This window comes from Diprion similis, chromosome 9 (assembly GCF_021155765.1).
Source record: "Diprion similis isolate iyDipSimi1 chromosome 9, iyDipSimi1.1, whole genome shotgun sequence".
In the NCBI taxonomy this organism is placed as follows: Eukaryota; Metazoa; Arthropoda; class Insecta; order Hymenoptera; family Diprionidae; genus Diprion; species Diprion similis.
Window position 1 is genome coordinate 5,926,700 of NC_060113.1, and position 22,442 is coordinate 5,949,141.

The 22,442-nt window shown below is 34.4% G+C and overlaps 2 protein-coding genes across 5 annotated transcripts; one reads left to right on the forward strand and one right to left on the reverse strand.

Annotated features, from left to right (window-relative positions):
* Positions 1-372: 372 nt before the first annotated feature.
* LOC124410509 (huntingtin-interacting protein 1) lies at positions 373-8,042 on the reverse strand. 4 transcript variants are annotated; one of them, XM_046888947.1, is made up of 19 exons: positions 7,811-8,042; positions 7,457-7,584; positions 6,829-6,834; positions 6,434-6,497; positions 5,960-6,317; positions 5,767-5,828; positions 4,712-4,986; positions 4,435-4,631; positions 4,177-4,315; positions 3,916-4,003; positions 3,745-3,833; positions 3,395-3,598; positions 3,099-3,279; positions 2,626-2,913; positions 2,144-2,385; positions 1,867-2,019; positions 1,688-1,788; positions 1,382-1,611; positions 373-1,287 (listed from the first exon to the last, which is right to left on the reverse strand). In XM_046888947.1, exons 2-19 carry the CDS (start codon positions 7,538-7,540, stop codon positions 1,124-1,126), a joined length of 2,925 nt encoding a protein of 974 aa, XP_046744903.1. In that variant the 5' UTR covers positions 7,541-7,584; positions 7,811-8,042; the 3' UTR covers positions 373-1,123. The 4 variants fall into 4 exon arrangements, with proteins under 4 accessions (XP_046744903.1, XP_046744902.1, XP_046744905.1 ...); XM_046888946.1 differs by having other exon boundaries at positions 7,457-8,042; XM_046888949.1 differs by having other exon boundaries at positions 6,829-7,036; positions 7,457-8,042.
* Positions 8,043-16,865: 8,823 nt separating this feature from the next.
* Positions 16,866-21,999, forward strand: LOC124410510 (FACT complex subunit Ssrp1). The gene is made up of 14 exons (XM_046888950.1): positions 16,866-17,174; positions 17,491-17,676; positions 17,885-18,100; positions 18,226-18,401; positions 18,476-18,611; positions 18,787-18,890; positions 19,334-19,462; positions 19,568-19,859; positions 20,039-20,191; positions 20,396-20,545; positions 20,635-20,826; positions 20,940-21,191; positions 21,276-21,389; positions 21,605-21,999. The coding sequence occupies exons 1-14, from the start codon at positions 17,124-17,126 to the stop codon at positions 21,725-21,727; spliced, it is 2,274 nt and encodes a 757-aa protein (XP_046744906.1). The 5' UTR covers positions 16,866-17,123; the 3' UTR covers positions 21,728-21,999.
* Positions 22,000-22,442: the final 443 nt, after the last annotated feature.

A 22,442-nucleotide genomic window follows, 5' to 3' on the forward strand; every position in this document is an offset into this window, starting at 1 on the left:
CTGTATGCCATCTAATCTGCTTTATTTCAATGCATTTTAATAAGAGAGCTAGACTATTGCAAGTAAAAAAAATAATATAATTAACCACATAGGATATCTGTGATCTACGCAATCACTTCTAGTAACAGACATTACCCGTTATCATAAATTGAAAATGCTCACCCGACATATTATCAGGTAAACATCATCGTGATTATCCGCTCATCTAATATTTTGCTGTGAGTCATAATTCGTATTTACCGATAATTATGATTTGGCAAAGTGTTTTTGACATTGAAGGCATCCGGTGATAATTCTGCCGACTAGCATCTAAAAAAAAATAAACTAGTGGGTCTTGGATTAACATAGTTGAAAATAAATTAACACTATATATAATGAATTTTTGTTATATATTTTGAAATCTGATACATCTAGTGTATAAATTAATAATATTTTTGATTACGCATACTGAAAATAGAACTCGAGTGTTATGTGGTAATCAAAATAATTAACAATCGAGCCCGTAATTTACACTTTCACAAAACAATCGTTTGGCTCTCTTAAAACCCCTGAAATGCGAATAGTCATTATATCTCTTTCATATGTCAGGTGACCAGTATTAACATAGCAGTACGGTAAACTCAACCTTGCAATATTATACATAATCTCAAGTACAATAAAATATTTTATTTTATTCACTGCTTGGTAAAAACTACTATGCATACTTTTAAATTATATGTTTTAATACTTTCTAATAGAGAATAACAATTCGTTAACTAATTCGTTCGGTTAACTTTAACGGCAGTGTGCCACGGATTACCGTACTTTATTTTACAACTAATAATTCTGCATTCTCGGTATATAAACCTATCATTTATAACTCCCTAGATACATGTCATTGGTGTACATTGTTTCAGTTATGAATCATTGTTTTAATTCTTTTCACTTTCAATATCGTCTAACGACGTGTAATGATATAAAAAAGAATCATTATTAATTTGAAAACTCACGTGAGAAAATACTGCTTATACCTACATCTCTATATAAAATTTTGACTTTTAGGTACGTAAACAATAACTGGTTTACCAAGCAAAAAAAAAAACTATCTTATCGTTTCTTTGGCTTCACTAACATTTACTCGTATTTATCCCTCGTTATCTCCAGCCATTTGATAATGATGACGACGCAGTGCTGATAATCGCAACCTTTCATTCTGCAACGCTTGTTCCAGTTCCAAAACACGTACCTGTGCTTCCATTTCCAATCTTTTTGCTTGATGCAAACTCAGTCCAGACATGTCAAGGTCCTCTGCAAATGTAAAAATGGTAGAACAAATAGATGAGGTCTCAGGCGATAAACAATTGCAATATAATTTTTACTCAATTCTGTAAATATTACATACCATTTTCCTCCACCAGTTGACTACAGCTTTTAGCTGTAGCAACGACACCTCCAGTTGCCTGTGTTACCTCCCTTGATGCTTCTGAAAGAGCTACCAAATTGGTACTGTTTCTTTCTGCTTTCACTCTACTGGCTACTACCAGCTGTGCGGTAGAAGCAGCAATGCCCTGAGATGCTACGACCAGTTGTTCAAATTTACCATTTCCCGCGACTACTTTGTCAGCAGCTTCCCTATGGAATACACCAAATAGTTGAGTTACAACACATTGACCGGCCCAAGAACATAAGATAGAAGTGTTAAACTTACAGTAGGAAATTAGCTCCCATGGCAATGGCTTTTGCTGCAGAGATCAAACCCTCTGACCATTGGTGATTTCGTTTATAAAATTCGGTAGCGGAAGCTGTTCCCTGGAATGCAGAATCTAATTTAAACAAACCGTGCTATTTGAAAAGATAAGGTATCGAAGAAGCGAAATATCAACTCACTTTTCCTTGAGCTACAATTTCAGTCTGTAATAATCTGGATTTCTTCACTAATACTCGAATGCACCTCATCAGTTCTGTACAGGAATCTAGTATTTTTCCATTCACTTCCAACTTCAAGCCAGAATCAGCTGCACGCGATTTGTTCAACATGTCCTATGAGATTGAAGCAAACTTAATTTTTAAACTGTTTTAAATCACCGTTTCTAGTCCAAATGATTATGGCACATCGGTATTGTTTACTTTGAAAAATAAACAAATAATCTGGCTTTACGAGCACCTGAATTCTCGCGGCAGCTTCCTCAATCGCTTTGTCCATTCCCATAAGCTCGTTTTCAACTAAATCGCCGATAACCTCGGCGTTACTTTGCGTATTTATCAAAGTATCTGCTTGTGCAGAAATATCTTTCAATTTGTTTTTGACAATAACAATTTGGTCAGTAACTGAGGTTGCCTTCTCTTTGATATTGCTCAACATTATCAAGCTTTGAGAACCAAGCTGCTTACATTCGTCAGTCAATCCTAGTTTCATGGAAACATTATGATTTAATTAAAGATAACACCAAAGGATGTACCTCAGGCAATATACAAACTAATGTCTCTGTAGTAATTGCACTGTGTATCGAGGTGTAAAATTGAATTACGCGGACTGCTGCTGAAAATAATGTACGGACCACGGGCCTACGATTTACCCTCTCTTGTGATCGGGTGTAAAACCGTTTTTTAATCCTTAGATACATAATATACTATCTTTCAACTCACGATCTCCAAATGTTATGTCTGTGGCTGTGTTTGAGGTGCTTTTGGCATGAATCAAATAAACGGCCAAGACATAGGCTGTGTGTATAGAGTTGCGAGCAAGTTGCCCACGTTGAGACGAATCTAGTAAATAACTGTGATAGACAGTGTCCAGTTCATCCAAACTCTGCAAGGCTGGTTCAACTAAACTTCTAAGATAATCAGGAGTGCATGTCACCGTTGATATCGCAGGATTGTCAATTCCATGTATAGCAGTTTGTAAAATCACATCTGCTTCAGATATGCAATTTACTGTAACCACAAAAGTAATAAAATATAAGTGTTTGGTATAAAATAAGTTAGAAAAAATACGTTGATTTTCAAGTATAAATGTTCATATCTAGGTAATATAAAGATTCGTTATTTTGATAAATAAAAAATTTCAGGAGTTCGTTATGAAATTTATGTTACGAATAATAACAATTCTATAAACTTACAAAGTAATTCATAGAGAGCAGCATCAGTGTCAGTTTTAAGTTGAGCTTTTGAATGTGCAGCTTCTGACTGCAGTTCAGATATCCTCACATCTAGTTCTTCTTTTTGTGTCAACAAATCATGCAGATCACCTTCCACTACAGCTTTCTCAGATGTTACAAAATCGATTTTTGCTACAAGTGCCTACACAAGCATTTTCAAGTTTGTAAATTGGATGACGTAATGTTTCGAGACATATTGAGAATAATACTTGAAATCCTTTAATATTATAAAAAATTAATTTTTCTCATTTACGCACCAAGTTTTCAGTCTTAGCTGCATCGAATTGTGTTCTAACATTATCCAACTCTGCACGAGCCTGTGCTACTCTTTGCATTTCTTGCTCAGCCGTCGCCTGACCCTGTACAAGTTCTTGCAAACGTTGGTCAGCCTCAAGGCCGCGCCTTTCTGACTGTTCATGCAAAATCTTTATGTTGCCTAATTGTTTGTCAACGTCGGCTTTCTGCAAATGAGGGGAAAAAAGGTATCTTTGCTAAGTAAGGCAAGTTTGTTACAAGTTTTCATCTTGAACTAGTTATACCTAATAATCAAATCACACATGTAATGTTTTTGAGTTGGATTAAGTATGAATTTACCAAATGCCCTTACTTTTCGTATTAAACTGATGTGTTCTTCCCTCAGTTTCGAATAGACTTCTTTCAGTTTTTGAAACTTCTCTTCCAACGTTTTATTCTTGTCTGAAATTAGAAAACATTATATTGTGATATGCGGAAGTGTTCAATGTCAATCCAAAGAATATTACAATGATCACTCACTTACCAGTGACTTCTTGGAACTTGGATAAAAGACTGGTTTTTTGATTCTGCAGATCGTGACTGAGCTGCTTTTCTAGAATTATTTCATTACCCTGAAAGAAAAACAATAAAATAAAATAAACAATAGTAATAACCGTTTGAGACTGGTTGAGTTGATTCGGATTGCCCTACATACAACTCAACAAGTTATTGCACATTCAAGAATCCAAGGCTGCACTACGAATATGAACACTATACAAGAAATTATTCAATATTGTCGACTCACTTTGTCCGTGAGAATAGATTCCAGTTCCAATATACGACTGCGCAATGATTCAACAATTCTTTGGTGTTCAGTTAATAGTCTATGAAGCTCTTGTCTCTGTCTTCCATTCTCTTGGTGAAGATGATCGATCAGGCTATCTCTGTAAACAGTGAAATCATATAAGAACTTTATTACCTACTTTTTATTGTATAAAGTTGCCAATGCATATTGTATATTGTCTGTATATTCATAAACCACCAAATTTAAAATTAAGTAAACCTTTCAGCTAATACATCAGGGGATATAGAACCATTTCTGGTTGAGTCAATCTGATCCCCTGCTAGAGAGTTTGTTTCTGAAGTATCAATGAGACTGTCGACAGCGGAGTCTGCATCTAATGGTTCTTCTGGTGGAAGTGTTACTACAGGTGTTACATAAGTGCGAAGCTCTGCTTGTATCAAAAAATTTGGTGGGTGCTGTAATTAGGAAAGCATAAAAAGTAGCGTCAAATTTAAGGCGGAAAATATTTTTCTACAGAAATTATTTGTAAATTCACCTCAGGCAATGACGGTATGGTGATCAATTGTTTAAAGTATTGCATATGCTTGATAGTAATGTAAAAAGTTCTCAATTCTTCAAATTGTTTAGAGAATCGATCACGATGACCTGTTAGGGTGTCGGCTGGGAGTGCGCCATGTAACTTGAACAGAATTTTTACGCAGTAGTCGTAAAGCTGAGATGCGTCTTGAATGCAAGGTATTAACGGCGCTAGACGACATTGACCACTAGAAGTCATTGAGTTGGATTTTGACATATCCAAAGAGTCAAACGCTGGAATAAAGGAATCCCAAATAAAGTTTACGCATTCCTTGTAAAGTTTTCTAATTGATATATCTGTTGAGAGTAATGAATTTCCAATGGAAACTAAGTAGAGAAAGAGAGAAAGGAATAGAAAATGCAAAACAAATATTCGGTATCTGATTTGGTACACAATCAAATATACCGTCATTTAATCAATTTGTCTGTGATAAGATAAACAAAAGTATATTTAATCTGGGATTTCCGCAAATAATATCAGGCAGCAAATTCATCGAATTTAGGTGACTTAAAAGCAGAAGTGTGCTGTAGCAATAAACCATTAATTAGTACAAATAATATTGTATTAACAAATATATATAAAAATTCAACAACCTCGTTTATTTTAAGTGGCTTTTTCTGATTATGTAGAAATAAGTTTGAATTAGAAGCTGCACAAATTTATTTCAGAACTGAAAACAATCAGTTTTAAAGTTGGATATGATTTTTCGTATTTCAAGAATATTGATTTATTTATTAGAAGATTATTTCAACAGTCACTTATTTCGGAAGATGAAAAACCGTGCGAATATTCTTCAATGAAAAAGGAAACCCTCTAAGTATGTATAAAACAAGTACTTTCATGATTAAATTTTCCAGCTACACTTTTAATACCAATATGTGTATCCCAATAATCACATAATCATTCGTGATAAGTTAAGAAAACAGATATCACTCGATTTCGATTTACCATCTCTGACTCATCGTTAAAACTTGTGTAAAATGTGTCTTTAGAAGTGAATTTCTTATAATTACCTGCACGTTGTAAACTAAGGATGTCATCCATATAATCAAACATCTCGACGGACAATTGGAAGCTAAAAGATAGAAATTTAAATTTGTATTGAGTATTAGTTAGTGATTCTCTATATTTGCCCGGATATAATTTATACCTTGAAAAATAACTTTAATGAGAATAGAATTAAATTAATTGCTAGCAAACACTTACAATATGTTGATATCATTTTCTCCGATGGCCTCAAGCTCATCTGCTGTAAGTTGAAGATTTCCTGGTATGCGCGGATTGCGTTTATGAAAGTCTAATTTTGTGACGAGTAATCTGATATACGTCTGAATCAATCTGCCATATCCTTCGCGAAGATGTTGCCAATATTTTCCAAGATTTTCTAGTTTACCGCGATGTCTTTGAGAGTCAGAAATAGATCGTGCGTGGCCTTCGCGTAATACTTTGTGCAGTACATGACAAAATTTCCACGCTACTATACGATTTTCTTGAAGCGGCTGACGCAATACGAACATCCAAAAGGTTCCCGCGCCTTTTTCTTGGAACGTACCAATAATTGCACCTGTATTACAGTTAAGGAAATGCGTAAAATATATTTTAACCTTATTGAAATTCTTTTCAGAGATTAATATTGGTCTATACTGCAAATAGCAGACGATGAGATGACTCAAAGGATACTGCGCACATGTTTCTCCTTGACTGGTGCTTCAATGGGATTGACTGCTTTCCCAATACTTATACTCTGAAAAATGACTGAAATATGTAGTTAAATAAAAAGATGCATGTACATATATATTATATCCAAGAGCTGACTTTCACCTCTGCCAGCGGAAAAGTAATCAAAACTATCAGAAGTCAGAGCGTCATGCAACAGTTGCAAACAGGGATGGCATTGTGATTTTTCAAGCAAATGAAAATGATCGAATTTATTTATATGCACATTTATTGAATTAAGATATTTGTTTGATATTTTTGGTGAAGAAAATTTTAGAATTTGCCAGTCATTCTTTAAAATTAGGATTACTTGTAAGTATTAGCACCAGGTATCAGGCATTTTAAAGTTATATACTCACCAGTTGCTGGAATTGCTTGTCGGTAAGTGGTATAGGCGGCATGTTAGTGGTATAAATATGATTATGACATAAAATTTACAGCATTGCACTAACGGCGAACAAAATTTGTATTGTAGAGTCGTGCATTCATTGTTTCAACACCCTGGAATGTATGACGTAAATATGTGACAATCTGCGCTCTTGTATATCATGCAGGAGTTCCAAGGCTCTATGTACACATGAAAAAAAGAACACAACAATATCATGCAGCTTATTACAGTCACACATATTTACATGGTTGAAAGAAAAAATTTTCTTCAACTAAAACGAATCCAAGACATTTCAAGTTATTATCTTTGTTGAGTCAGTTATTTTTTTTTTTTATTTTTTTTTTCATTTTGGAACTTGTTAACTTATTTCAATATATCTATAATTAATATAAGCAAGTTTTAGAGTGAAGAGACCACTGAGAAAAATCTCAATAATATTTCACTGGAATGCTGACGGATGATTCATAGAATTTTCAGAATTTCATAAAAAGCAGACAAGCTAGTTGAGGAAAATTTTTATAAGATTATATGGTTAAATGTGGTAGTATGAACCATATATTAATGAAAGAGAAGATTGTATACTATTATAGATTACTTACCTGAAATTTTTCAAAGTTCTCACGTTCCAATTCAAGGCTAGTTTTTCTTTGCTGTAGAACTCGCGGCAATGACAGTGAAGCCATGTCCAAGTGAAAGAAAGAGCCTGTTGTGTTTAAATAACTACTACCTATACAAATAGGTTATTCTTGAGTGACACTACATAATACTTGGTTCGAACGATGAGACATCCTGGTCTCTTTATTATGACTAATGTACTTTTTTCCCAACTTTTACGTATACGGTCATATGCACAGACGACGAAAGTGTCCTTGCGTATGTTCATACAATATTACAGTATATGCGGAAATGCCCAATAACGAAGTATAACCGTTTTACCTAAGCTATTTATCTACCTTCGGGTTACCATCTGTATACGCAGATAAAATTTTAACCAAGGAGTCTCAATGTACTCGGTCTTATTTACTTTCCCCTGCAGCTTTTATCAACGAACACTTCTCGAATTGAAAATGACAGCAAAGAACCGCAAACGCAATATAGAAAACAATATAAACGGACGTTCCACCCATGTAGGCATCCACACTTCCTTACAAAATCAGATCCGTTCATGCGAAGGGGGGGGCGCAACTCAACTTGAAAGAATTGTCCGCCGGGGGGGGGGGGGGGGGGGGGGTCATCCGTATCCCGAGAGTTAGAAAGCCCACAATCATATGGGCGGATGTCTGTGGCATCGAACATGAACGTATAGAGATAGACCACAAGCAAGTTAGATGGACTTACGTGGTCGTACGGGGCTACTAAAGCTCAAAATGAAGAACAGAAATAGTCTTGAGCTGGTTCTCGCTGTTGTACGATCGAAAGAGCGGCGAGCAGGCGAAAAAATATACGAGTATTTTTGAATTGTAATTTATCTACATTTTTATTTTGTCCTAATTAATCCTCAATATTTACTAAGAACATTGAGTTTCCATACAAATTTGAAGTTTAAAAATTTTGATACCTACAATAATTAATATGTTATAAAAAAAAAAGTAGCAATTTCGGTCGGGAGTCACAAAATTATTAATCGAGGATTCTGCCTCTATCAATATCGTCACCCGATTGCACGTACAATAATATTGATACATTTTTTATTTATATAACGCTTGCTTGTGGTCAGAACTACTTATTTGTGTCCCTATAGGTTTGTTAATTCAATTAACGGTCATTTCATATGGTATAGAGATTGACTGAGAATCTGTTTTACATCTTCGTAAGGTTTTTCTTACTGAAAGTCGATATTACACATGACTATACTATAAAAGGATTACAATTTCTATCTCTAATAAGAAAAATCATTTCAGAAAACACCGATTATCATTTGTCACATTCGAAAATTCGATCGTTTTACCTATGTGTTTAGGTATGTAGTAAATATTTAAACGTATAGGTAAAACAGTTGCCATGCGTTTAGTGTTATCGTGAGTCGTACCTCGATCTGTATCATATATTCAATTGATTTATGTTCTAGAGAACATAAAGGATATCATTGACAAGTATGAAGTAGCAATATTATCGACAATGAATAGTATTCTATTTACGTAATCATAATTAAATTTCTTGTACGAAATTTCCATTCTAGTACGGTTTGTGGCGCCATCTAACACGTCGGAGAATTTCAGTCCGGTAACACTGTGGTCAGTGCTCGCTGGCAGTCGCATAAAAGGCGAACAAGAGTCGCGCAGCGCTCATTCGGCTCCAGTTAGTGCTTGTTGGCGGATGTAGCTGAAGAGTAGGGTTTGCTCACTTCGGTGTTGTACAATTTAAATCGCAGTGTTATAATCAGTGCATATTTCTAGTAATTTACATTCGGTAATTACTACGCAACATGCAGAAAAGTGGCTCAGAGAATCAAAGTTTTATTAACATCAAAACAGCCTGCAAATCTTGAAGGTGAGTTACATTCGTCGCATTTAACCATCGTACGTGTAACTTGAAGTTGCCTCTGTCCGCGCGGTGTTGTGTTTTGTTTTTTGCCCGTGCATTTTGGGTAACTACTCGATATATCGACTGTTGAAAAACCTTTTAATATGAAATCAGCAATCTGAAGTTAGGTACATATTAAGAATTATTCGTGTAGATTCTAACGGTCACCGGTCTGTGCCGATATCGAATTTAAAAAAATGATAACGAGTTGAAGAGTCAGTAGAGATTGGTTTTTCAACAGTAATCTCGATCATTATTTAGAATAATCTAAGAAGCGTATTAATTTTGTTATTGCAATGAAGAGATACGTTGGTTGTACGGTGAATTGGGTTGATAAAACGGACCTCGCGAAAGATGACCTTCGGTTGAATCATTAGTTTCGGATTTCGGATCGCACTTAGCGCTCTCACAGGTCTATGAAATGCACGTATCGCCTATAAGCACCGATTCTTGCGTATTGAAAACAAGTTAGATGAAAAAAATAGTGTCGGTCGAGCTTCAGAATGAAAGAATGAGCATTGTTTACATATAGGGGTGTTTGTGTGGCGGCTGATGCAGCTTACCCTTTAAAAACATACCGAGATTCGTGTTTATCACTGTGAGTGTTTCCTTGAATTTCGAATCAGTAAATCCATCTTCCGTCGCGTTTTTTTTTTTTTTTCTGAAGGTCGATACTATGATACATCGTTTCGAATTCTATTATATTATTTTTTTTGCATAAGTTCATACATTACGACGTTACTTATTTTCGAATTTCGAATACTTCGTACGTTTCGGCAGCTTAGTTTTCTCGTTTTGAAATTATAATCTTATTATATGTCCGACGGCGACGAAGTATATAACGGTAAAAACCAAGAAACTTAAAACGATTAATTGTTCTTTAATCATTGTATTATTTTTTCTGAAAATGGTAGTTAAGTTATGCTTGAGTAGTAGATCGATTTTAAAGTTATATCGTGGTATCTTACCTGTTTACAGAAACAAACTGCAACAACATTGATTGGTGTTGGCGATTATCTGGATCGAGCGACCTTATCAATAAATTCTGAAAAACATCCTACATTGACTGAGGAGATGAATTTATTTCTGAAAAACAACAGGTATAATGCAATTGATTATATTTTTAAAGATTAAGCAAAGCTATTACAAAACATTTAAAATATAAGTGTTGAACACTGTACGTATATGGATTATGGAAATGAAATATTAACAAAATCTGGTATTGTTTTATCTGATTACAGAAATAAACTGCAGCAAGACTAATCGAGGTCCGCGATCATTTGAATTGAGGCCAGCAATAAATATCGAAAAATAAATCGCAACATCTGACCAGGCCTCAGTGCTTTGGGAAAATAAAAAACAGGTACATGATCAAGATAATTTTCAATTACACTATCACGCTAAATTCACTCTAAGAAAGTTGACCTTTTTAGTTAAAATTCAATATTATTTAGTCCTTAATTACGTTCAAGAAAACTGTAGTAAATTTTCAATGCTTTCTATCATTGATTCTGTGGATCATGTATTGGTGCATAAAAAATTACTGAATTTTATGGAAAAAAATTGTTTGAAATAGACAGTTTGTAATGAAACGAAATCTGATCCAAGTATATTGCATGAGTATTATTCTGTTATATTCTTATTGCAGTGTAAAAAGTGCGTCACTTCACAATTCAACCTGAGATCTACCAGAACTACTACATCTGAAGTGTGGAGCAGCCCGGAGGAGGTGAAAATTGGTGAGTTTGCATGTGTTTAGGTTACGGTTATTTCCCTGGTATTCCCCTGTCACGTGGCGTGGCGGTAACAATGATATTACATCAATCTTCGATTTCTTAGCTGCATGGGTAGGCTCATTCGCAATCGCAACGGTGCTTGACTTTCAGTTGAATCATCTTTTTTTTTGCAATTTGATTGACCGTAGCTTACTTAAAGTTGGAAATTTTACACGTTGCTAAATGTGGAATGAGCATCGCGACAGGTAACCATCACTCATTCGCTAATCGCAAGATCGAATCGTGTTTCGCTATTGATGTAATAATCTAGATTTGAATTTAACAATTATGTCGTTTAAGTGGTGGTTTCACCTGAGGTCTAAATGTATTCAGTTATTCACATTATTGTTGAATTGATGAAACTACAAAGTTCAGCATAAAGTAACGTAATGAAATTGTATTTTATATTATGAATCATTTTCAATTTTTTAACAAGCAAAAAGTATCTGTCAAATTTAAGCTTAGCTCGTTTAGAAAAATGCTGATTGGCATACAGAATGTTTTTAATCCATTTTTCAAAAGGTTGATGTACCGATAGTCTGCCGGTATTTTCTAAAATAATGCATACAATATTAGAGTTGGCGTGATACAACCGCGATACTGTATTCTGAGTTGACAGACTATGGTACAAACACATTTTGCTCCCTACAGGTAATCAACGAAAAAGTAAGTGACAGTGACCACGGCGCGAATGTGGAAGAACGATGTGTGTTGGAAAAAATGGAGAATCGTTTAGATCGAATATAGGTAACCGGGTAGGTAGGTGGTCGTTTTGGGATCCGTCGCGGGGGTTGATGTGGATGTGCGTGTGAATCGTTTTTCAACATTTCCGTTGGGTGGTTCCGTTGGGAATCAGGCGAGGGTAGGAAGGTCGCGATGTACCGTGATGTAACTAACTTTTGTAATCCACAGCGTCAAACTATCACAGAAATTTAATCCCGAAACAATTGAAAGACTCTGTATCTGAGTCTAGACTATTTATCAGTATTTGAATATTAAGAAGGTTGAATTTTTCACTTATTGTACTCTGCAATTATTTACCAGCTGTTATTCAATTCAATTATTCAGTCATTATCCATCATTATTTTATTCAATTAATCTCTGTGATCGTTTGAATGGGCAAAACTCATCTCTGGACTATCTATCGCGTTCCGTGGTACGCTAGATAGGGAGAGATGCTGAGCTTGAAGACTTCGCGTCGAAGAGGACCGCCGACCGTCACGCCACACAATAATGCATGCTTTCCAACCTCCCTCCCGAACTTGATTCGTATCTGAGAACAACAATCTGCATCGCAGTGTATCTGATTTCAAAAAACGTAGATGTGGATTGGGTTTCTACAGAGTTTTTACGACAAGTTCTAAATATAAGAAACTTTTTGACAATTCATTCGATTGCGCCTTTTTGTGCGCCGAGTAATCACTGAAACCGGACGCACTTTTAATGCGATTATTGATAATGCGAATCGATTGCTCGTGCCTTTTGCGCATCGATTTTGCTAATAGTACGTGGGAAAGTGAAGCATATGCTTAGCTTTCAGCTGATGAGTCAATTTTCTTATCAACACACAAGTTTTCAAGTTTGACCGCGCCTTTTGCGCGTCCACTTGATACTTTGTGGTTATGAGAGAAAGCGCGGCGTATATAAGCCAGTACTCAACGCGCGCGGATAAAAATCGCAGAGTGTATATTGATAGTGAAGAACCTTAGCCTCAGTATTTATGAAATACATCTGAGGTATATAAACATTTTTTTTTTTTAACCACGGTATTACTTTTTCTTCCAGGACAACAAAGCAATTTTTTTTACAAGTACACTGATACCTATAAATTCCAGTCGAACAAAATATTTATTTCAATAACTCTTGGTGAGAAATAGATAATGATAAATAAATAGATGATTAAAAAAATAAGGAATTTGTTGTCATTATTAAAAATCATAGAGTTAAATTTTGTTGCCGCGAATATCATGTTGGACTCACTGGAATCACTGTACTTGTAGCAACTTCCTCTGTTTCAGCTAATCAAACCTTTCATCTGTTTCAGCTTATTAAACCTTTTATATGTTTCGGCTAATCAAACCTTTCTTCTGTTTCAGTTATTAAACCTTTTCTTTATTTCAGCTAATCAAACCTTTCCTCTGTTTCAGCTAATTAAACCTTTTCTCTATTTCAGCTAATCAAACCTTTCCTCTGTTTCAGCTAATTAAACCTTTTGTCTGTTTCAGCTTATCGAACTTTTCCCCGTGTTTCTGCTAATCAAAATTTTCCTCTGTTTCAGCTAATTGAACATTTGTTTGTTTCAGCTCATCAAATTTTTCCTCTGTTTATGCTAATCAAACCTTTTCTCTGTTTCAGCTAACTAAACCTTTTATCTGTTTCAGCTTATGAAATTTTTCCTCTGTTTCTGCTAATAAAACCTTTCCTCTGTTTCAGCTAACTAAACCTTTTGTCTGTTTCAGCTTATCAAACTTTTCCTTTGTTTCTGCTAATAAAACCTTTCCTCTGTTTCAGCTAATTAAACTTTTTATCTGTTTCAGCTTATCAAACTTTTCCCCTTGTTTCTGCTAATCAAACTTTTCCTCTGTTTCAGCTAATTGAACATTTGTTTGTTTCAGCTCATCAAATTTTTCCTCTGTTTATGCTAATCAAACCTTTTCTCTGTTTCAGCTAACTAAACCTTTTATCTGTTTCAGCTTATGAAATTTTTCCTCTGTTTCTGCTAATAAAACCTTTCCTCTGTTTCAGCTAACTAAACCTTTTGTCTGTTTCAGCTTATCAAACTTTTCCCCTTGTTTCTGCTAATCAAACTTTTCCTCTGTTTCAGCTAATTGAACATTTGTCTGTTTCAGCTCATTAAACTTTTCCTCTGTTCATGCTAATCAAACCTTTTCTCTGTTTCAGCTAACTAAACCTGTTATCTGTTTCAGCTTATTAAACTTTTCCTCTGTTTCTGCTAATAAAACCTTTTCTCTGTTTCAGCTAATCAAACTTTTCCTTTGTTTCAGCTAATTGAACATTTGTCTGTTTCAGCTAATCAAATCTTTTCTCTGCTTCAGCTAATCAAACGTTTTCTCTATTTCAGCCAATTAAACCTTTTGTCTGTTTCAGCTAATTAAACCTTTCCTCTGTTACAAGCTAATTAAACCTTTTGTCTATTTCAGCTAATCAAACTTTTCTTCTGTTTCAACTAATCAAACTTCTCTTCTGTTTCAGCTAATCAATTTTCCCTTTTTATCACCAATCATAATTCATATGTGTATAATTTATTAGTATGTATGTAGTATAACTGTCTATTAGTATGTACTAACATTGAGAATGTCATTAATTACAACGTGAAAATTAAATGCCAACGACTCTAACTTATAAACAAAGCATTTTTCTGTCATATGTCTCAATTGTAAGTGACAAATCGTAATGATTGACATCTAGTTGGTTGTCGTATTTTGGAGTACAAAAAAGTAATCTGAAACTGTCTAGTTGAGTCATTTACATTTTTCGTTTTCACGGTGTAAAATTTGTCAAATATTATTCTATCCGCAAATTCTGAGCTCACAGTCAAAGTGAACATAAAGTGCATTGAGACTTGTTAAGATTTCCTTCAGACGTTTTCGTTATGTTCTCGTTTCATTTTAAAATAGAGTTTTGTCTTGAGTTGTTGATCATCGGTTTTATTGATACTCCTTCATGAATTTTTCGTTTTGAATTGAACTGTAGAATTCTGAAGATCTTACGCCTTGTGGTGATTGGGATTCTTCTTCTTCCTTTTCTCCTCTCATTATTTGGATTGCATACAGAAACAAATTTATCAATGTCGTTGAGGTCAATTTTACATTTCTTCTTCGTGGAATAGGCCTATTGGGGATACCACGTTTAAAAAAAACGCACTGAATGCTCTACCCCTAGTGGTGGTGTGGAAACGAGCTGTCACTATTATATTTATATGAAATTTTAACAAACGCATTATTATAGTAATGATTGTCTTCATCTTCTTATAGATATGTACACAAGATTGAAAGGGATTTTAATTGAATTATATTATTACAATTTATTGTTACAATTGTTATATGGGTTTCATACTCTTTTAAGCAATTGGACTTTTTTAGGATAATCATCTTTTATATTATATCAACTAAATGCTGTTTCATTTCAAATATAAACCACTCAATGCTGAAACATGAATTTAATTAAAACCACCTTAAATGTCTACATATTTATTATTTATATGAATATATTTTAATTTAATTATATTATTACGATTGTTATATATCTCTTAAACTCTTTTGAGCAACTGGACTTTTTTAGAATCATTATCCTTTATATTATTTAAACTAAATGCAGTTTTATTTCAAATGTAAATCACTCAATGCTGGAACATGAATCTAATTAAACCTACGTTAAATGTATATACATATTTATCATATATATTTATCTATATTAATTTAATTATATTGTTACAATTGTTATATAGACCTTAAACTTTTGAGCAACTGGACTTTTTTTGAATAAACATGTTTTATATTATGTTAACTAAATGCTGTTTTATTTCAAATATAAATCACTCGACGGTTGACCACGAATCTAATTAATACTACCTCAAATATGTATACATACTTAAAAGTTCTCGAACATTTTCGAATAGGAAAAAAAATATACTAATACATTTAAGGGGGGGGATTTTTTTTTCGCTATATTTGTCGCTCTTTTCTAATTTTCTGGTGAAGTAACTATACAACGGATCAATGCGAAATTTTATATGAGGATTTATTTATCTTTCATCTATTCCCTGAAAAAAATAAAAATCATTTCCTCCCAAAAATATCGTTTATACACGTCTTTTCTCGAAACAGCTATTTGCAGCTAGTTTGCACGATATCAAAAAAACTATTCAACGGGTTGCCTTCAAATTTGACAAGCATGCTCAGTCGACGTCCTTCTATCGTTAGATTGCAAAAGAGCAATACGTTGGATATTTTTTTGTTTATAACAAAAAGAACGATCTATTTTGTTCGGTCAATCGATATTTTGAGTTCAAAACATCACCGGATCCGCAATTTTTTTTTTTCGCTTCATCAAACGATAGCTACATGTGTGTAAAGTAAAATGTTTTTGGGTTTTCGTTGCAGGATCAATGGTCAAATTCAAATCATGCACACCGTCAATCAATTTGGAATCATCACGCGTCGAGAGGGGTGGGAGGCGTTTCAACTTTAAGAATATAAATTGGTTTTTTATAAAAAAAATTGCGTTAATTATGTGTAAATTCAATTTTAATGAAAAAAGAATTTTGTCCATGTTACTTAAATGGGAAACTAAAATAAAAACAGCGACCCCTTAGAGTTGAGCTATAGGGCTCACGTTTGGTGAGGATTTTTTTTACATCAAATAGAAACATTTAAGAGGGTAAGAGTTAAAAACGTTTATCACTCTAATATACATTAATGCTCTAAGGTCTAAGCACAGTCCATACTGCGTACGTTGATGAGCAATAGCAAAAGCGAAATCCTAAGGAAAATGCACTCGGAGCACACTCAGTGTGGCTGGTTGAAAATATTTTTAGTTATTTAGTTCTGCCAGAAATACGCGCGAGAGCGCTGTAGTAACAGAACTCGATGTGATCAGTGGTTTGTTTCCACTCTACATCTAGTCTATGGATTAACTTTTTGATTCTGTAGTTTCCACAGGATTCCTGTGTAGTTTCTGTGTAGTTCTTGCAGGAAACAACGGAAACAACAGCAACCAGTTGCCGAAGCGGCAGTAACTGAGTGGATTTAGAGCGTTTTAACGTTTCAAGAACGGCGTGCCGTTGTTGCCGTCAATTGTGTTGTGCCTTTGTTAATTAATACCGGTGAATCGTGCGCTTCAAAAATTATGTCAATTATTGTTTCAATCCTGATTAAAGTTTGTTTTTGACCTTATATCGTGTGTATACTTTTCCAGAATTTAGATACGTAAATTAAAACTAATAAGGATGGATTTCCTCGAGTATTCTGATATTACCGCAGAGGTAAAAGGCGTCATGGTACGTAACCTTAAAAGAATTTTATGTAAATAATTTATGAATAATTGTTTTCGTTATACCCACGCAGTCAAGAAAGACATTCAAACTCCAGAACTGATGTATTAGTTTTTGGAAATATCTTAAGAATTTATTAAACATCCGCAGATTATATCAATTTATAATCTATGTCGAAATCAAGTTAGATTCTAATTTGATTTTTATGTAATTTAACCTTTTTTTACTTCATAGTTGTTGTTAATCTGCCATAAATATTTTTTTATCAATGATTACCAGACAGACATGCAGGTAATGAGTTCGTTCTTTTGTTTGTTCACAGACTCCAGGAAAGTTGAAGTTGACCGATCAACATTTGATATTCAAAAATCAAAAAACAGGAAAGGTTGAGCAAATTTCTGGTTCCGATATGGAAATGGTCAATTACCAGAAATTTGTCGGAACTTGGGGCCTTCGAATATTCTTAAAAAATGGAACGTTACATAGATTTCGAGGATTCAAAGATGGGGTAAGACTGCTTGTTTAAATGTTACTGACTCGAAAATTTGTGAAAAAAGCTTTTACTACATGCGCAAATTGTCTTTGGAATTGAATATACTACGATTTTGTAATAAGCCCGGTACTAAGCGGGCGGAAAATTTTGACCCACCTGTGTGATATAAAATTAACAATGAACGAAAGCACCCTGGATCAATGTGTGAATTTTCCATATTTAGGACCAAGAAAAAATAGCCAAATTCTTTACTTCGAACTATAAGAAGGATATGTTGGAGAAGGAACTTAGTTTGAAGGGTTGGAACTGGGGAACAGCAAAATTCAATGGTTCAGTGCTAAGCTTTGACGTTGGACATCACACTGCGTTTGAAATTCCTTTGTATTACGTTTCACAATGTAATACAGGAAAAAACGAAGTTACTCTAGAGTTTCATCAGGTACAGTCCAAGATTATTAACTTAAAATTCATTTATTTGTGTATTTTATAATAGCGAGTTACATAAATGATGTCCTTGATAGTCTTATTTTTGAAGACAAATGTTTTCTTTCTTACATTTCCCAGAACGATGACGCGCCGGTAAGTCTGATGGAAATGAGGTTCCATATCCCTATAAGTGACAGTGCTGAACAAGATCCTGTCGAAGGATTCCATCAGCAAGTGATGAGCAAAGCATCGGTCATCAGTGTCAGTGGAGATGCGATTGCTATCTTCAGAGAAATTCATTGTCTCACGCCTCGGTAAGCTTTTCAATCATCCAAGGATTTGATCTTTTGTCACAGTTTTCTAATTAAACGTTCCTATTCGTTTCCAGTGGTCGTTACGACATCAAGATATTTCAGTCTTTCTTTCAACTTCACGGTAAAACATTCGACTACAAGATCCCCATGTCTACTGTGCTGAGATTGTTCTTACTGCCTCATAAGGACAGTAGGCAAATGTTTTTTGTTGTAAGTTTGAATGACTTGATTTATTTTGCCACGATTATATAATTTGCAGAATACTATTTGGTTATTTGAAAATATACTTGAACTAATTTAATCGCATAAAAAAAAGTTTTTTGCTAACTCTAAAGCATTAGAATTGAATTAAATTTTAACATGTGTTTGAATTTTTTTCTTACAGGTCAGTTTAGATCCACCTATCAAACAGGGGCAGACGCGTTATCATTATTTGGTATTGTTGTTCAGTCAAGAAGACGAAACGTCTATCGAATTGCCATTCACAGAGTATGTATAATATGGATGAAGTCAAAGTTCTTAACGTTGAGGTAACAATGAATTTGTCTCGGAAATCGGTGTTTCACAATTTTAGATTTGTGTGAAATGCTTTAAACCGTAATAAAACAAAACGCAGTCGTATTTTTCACGTTAAATTTTTTTAAAGTCGCTTTAAAGCTGCAGCATAGTCAATTTTTTCAATGATTTGTTACCTTAACGTTTAAAGTCGTTAGTACGCTGTACAGAAAACAATGACTTGTATTTTCTTAGACTATCTCTTACTCTGCTCGTGCACAGTAAGAGATTGAATCTGTCAGAATGCAAGCCACAGTAATAATTTTGTCAAAGCATTTAATTTGGGTCATTTGTTTTCTACATAAATAGTCTCGTAGTATATATAGTGTCATATAAATATTTCAAAATAGCTCGCTAACTTTGATTTTTTCTAACAGGAAGGAGCTGGAACAAAAATATAACGACAAATTAACTAAAGAGTTATCGGGTCCAACTTATGAGGTTCTTGGCAAAGTAATGAAAGCTATAAGTGTGAGAAAACTTACTGGACCTGGTGGCTTTGTTGGGTGAGAAACAATTTACAAACACTTCGAACTTGTTGAATGATCTGCGAAAATAGTTTCAGCGTTTCACTTGTATAATTTACATATTGCATTACTTTCTGCAATTAGGCACTCAGGAACCCCTGCAGTTGGTTGTTCGTTCAAAGCTGCAGCTGGATATTTGTATCCATTAGAAAGAGGTTTCATATACGTTCATAAACCACCAATTCACATACGTTTCGAAGAAATTGCTTCTGTCAATTTTGCACGTGGCGGTGGATCAACACGATCATTTGATTTTGAAATTGAATTAACGAGCGGTGTTACTCACACATTCAGCAACATTGAAAAAGAGGAATATGCCAAACTCTTCGACTTTATTACGTCCAAGAAACTGCGAGTGAAGAACAGGGGCAAAACTGTGAGTAATTTATGACTGACGGTGAAATATTCCTGAAACATACTTAATGTCTGCAAATTAGTATTTACTACTCCTGAACACAAAATATTGAACATTGATTGCACCAAAACAATTCTATAAATTCCATTGGAGATACTTCTTAATAATTCTTAACGAAGAGCGTTTTCCCTGGATTGCAGGACAAACCGAAGTACAACGACGACTTTGGCAATAGCGATCAAGAAGATGAGCCCGATGCCTATTTGGCAAGAATTAAAGCAGAGGTGGAAGAGAGAAGTGATGAAAATCAAGAGTCTGAGGAGTCAACCGATGAAGATTTCAATCCCAATCAGGTGACTTGTCTTTATCAATCAAAGTTTATTTTTTATGCATTATTAATTTAACATATAGGTATTACTCGTTAGTTTGCATATGCATGCATCTAATTGTCAACAATTCTCGCATCTGTAACACGATACCCTACACAGCCACTTCTTAATCCCTTCATATAGATACTGGTCGTTTTATTTTAATCGTGGTATTTATGAAATGACTAGGATGAAAGTGACGTTGCCGAGGAATATGATAGCAACGTGAGTGCATCTGATAGCGATGCGGACTCAGATGCTTCAGGTGGAAGTGGGAAGAAAGAGAAAAAAGAAAAGAAAGAGAAGAAAGAAAAGAAGCACAAGTCTGCTAAGACTGTTGTGAGTAATAAAGTAGATTTTTTTCGTTAACTTCATCGCTTCTCTTCAGATCATAAAATTACCCCTTTGTGTTATGATTTTATCAACAGTCTGAAAAGCCACGAAAATCACGTAAACCAAAGAAGGAAAAAGATGAGAATAGGCCCAAGCGACCATCCACTGCTTTCATGTTATGGTTGAATAGTACTCGAGAGGAGATCAAAGCGAAAAATCCTGGAATTGCTGTGACTGAAATCGCAAAGAAAGGTGGTGAAATGTGGCGAGAACTAAAAGATAAATCTGTTAGTACCGACTTATAATATTCGATTATTGGAAGAATCAGTGAAAAGATATAACCACTGCTATCCAAATATGATGCATTTCATACAATCGTTTACTTTTTTTTTTTACACAGGAATGGGAACAAAAAGCAGCTAAGGCAAAGGAAGATTATGCAGTAGCTATGAAAGATTATGAGGCTAGCGGCGGTGCCGCAGCCGCGAAGGCCAAAGAAAGTGGTAAAGAAAAATCAGACAAGCAAAAGAAAGAAAGTAAGAAAGAAGTCTCTCCTACTAAACTTATGGCAGGTGGTGCTTTCAAGAGCAAAGAATATATCAGTGACGAGGAAAGCACTAGCGGTAGTGGAGATGATTCCGAAGATAAAAAGGTAAACTGATCATTTGTTTTCCTGAATATTGGATTACCGTCTGGTTTGTATGTACATACATTTAACAAACTGACGCTTTTTCAGGGTGCTTCGGAGAAAAAAAATTCTGACGAAAGTGAAGATGAAAAGAAGAAAGTCTCAGAGGATGAAAGTGATTCTGAGAAGAAAAAGAAAAAGAGAGGAGATAAACGACCTGCTGTAAGAATAATTTTTTTTATTTGTAATTTTATGCTGTTCAAAAATTTATTTGTGCATTGAAGCTGGTGGAAATGTTAAAACTTTTTTTGGACATTGAACAGTTTCAAATTGGAAACAAAGACAATAATGTAAGATAAGGAAGAGTCTTAAAAATCGAAAACTAAATCGGTATACATCGAGAATATTATTGAATTGATCATTCTTTTCAATTTCAGGAAACTGATGGGAAAAAAACCAAAAAAGGGAAGAAAGATTTGTCCGAAGCTGAAGGAAGCGATGAAGATTTCGATGAACCCGAAGAAAGCACCCCTGCAACAAGTGACGCAGAATCGGAGTAGTGATTGATTCCAAACTATAAAGTATGTATGCTAATGTTCTAGACCGTGTACCTGTTCTGTAACAAATTGTATGAAGTTTTTTAACCCTACACTCAGAAGATCGTCGCTTTCACTTAAGTGTTGACACCGGAATACTAATTCATAAAACATTATTGTGATCAACTGCAGCCGAAATCTCATAGCTGTTATGTTACCCCTGCAAAAGCATTAAACTACATTGTGTTACTAGGACGTTAAAATGTCGAAAATAAATAATTACTTTTTCATTATTATGACTAGTACAATATTATTTGATTTAATGGAGATCCAAGTTTTTCTTTGCCAATACACGTTTATGTCGATGAAGATACCCGAAATTGGGTCTTTTCGAATAACCTTTCAGTGTGGTACTGTTATTAGTGTTTTGCGTAATGTTCTAAATTAACTTATTAGACTTTAATAATTCATTATTGTCGTCGATATGATATAGGATGGTTTTGATAATCTTTTTCGTGATTTTGGGCCTTCACAAATTGAAATAACCCATTTATTAACCCATGTGCCTAACAGTATATCGCGTTATACGTAATCTTTACTTTATTTTATCGGCAGTTGAAAATGTTTGATCAAAACATGACGCTTTCAGACACTTTAACTTATTGTTTCAATCAAATAAGAAGTTGTTTTCATGCCATAGTATATCAGAAAATATACAGTATACCACATATTACATATA

Excerpts from the sequence above, each read along its gene's own strand:
- LOC124410510 (XM_046888950.1), top strand. The coding sequence starts at position 17,124 with ATGGATTTCCTCGAGTATTCTGATATTACCGCAGAGGTAAAAGGCGTC. Across the intron at positions 18,402-18,475 it reads ATTCATTGTCTCACGCCTCG|TGGTCGTTACGACATCAAGA; the intron begins GTAAGCTTTTCA and ends ATTCGTTTCCAG. Across the intron at positions 18,891-19,333 it reads ATCGAATTGCCATTCACAGA|GAAGGAGCTGGAACAAAAAT; the intron begins GTATGTATAATA and ends TTTTTCTAACAG.
- LOC124410509 (XM_046888947.1), bottom strand. The coding sequence starts at position 7,540 with ATGGCTTCACTGTCATTGCCGCGAGTTCTACAGCAAAGAAAAACTAGC. Across the intron at positions 5,829-5,959 it reads GAAAATGATATCAACATATT|CTTCCAATTGTCCGTCGAGA; the intron begins GTAAGTGTTTGC and ends TCTATCTTTTAG. Across the intron at positions 1,288-1,381 it reads TCAACTGGTGGAGGAAAATG|AGGACCTTGACATGTCTGGA; the intron begins GTATGTAATATT and ends TTACATTTGCAG.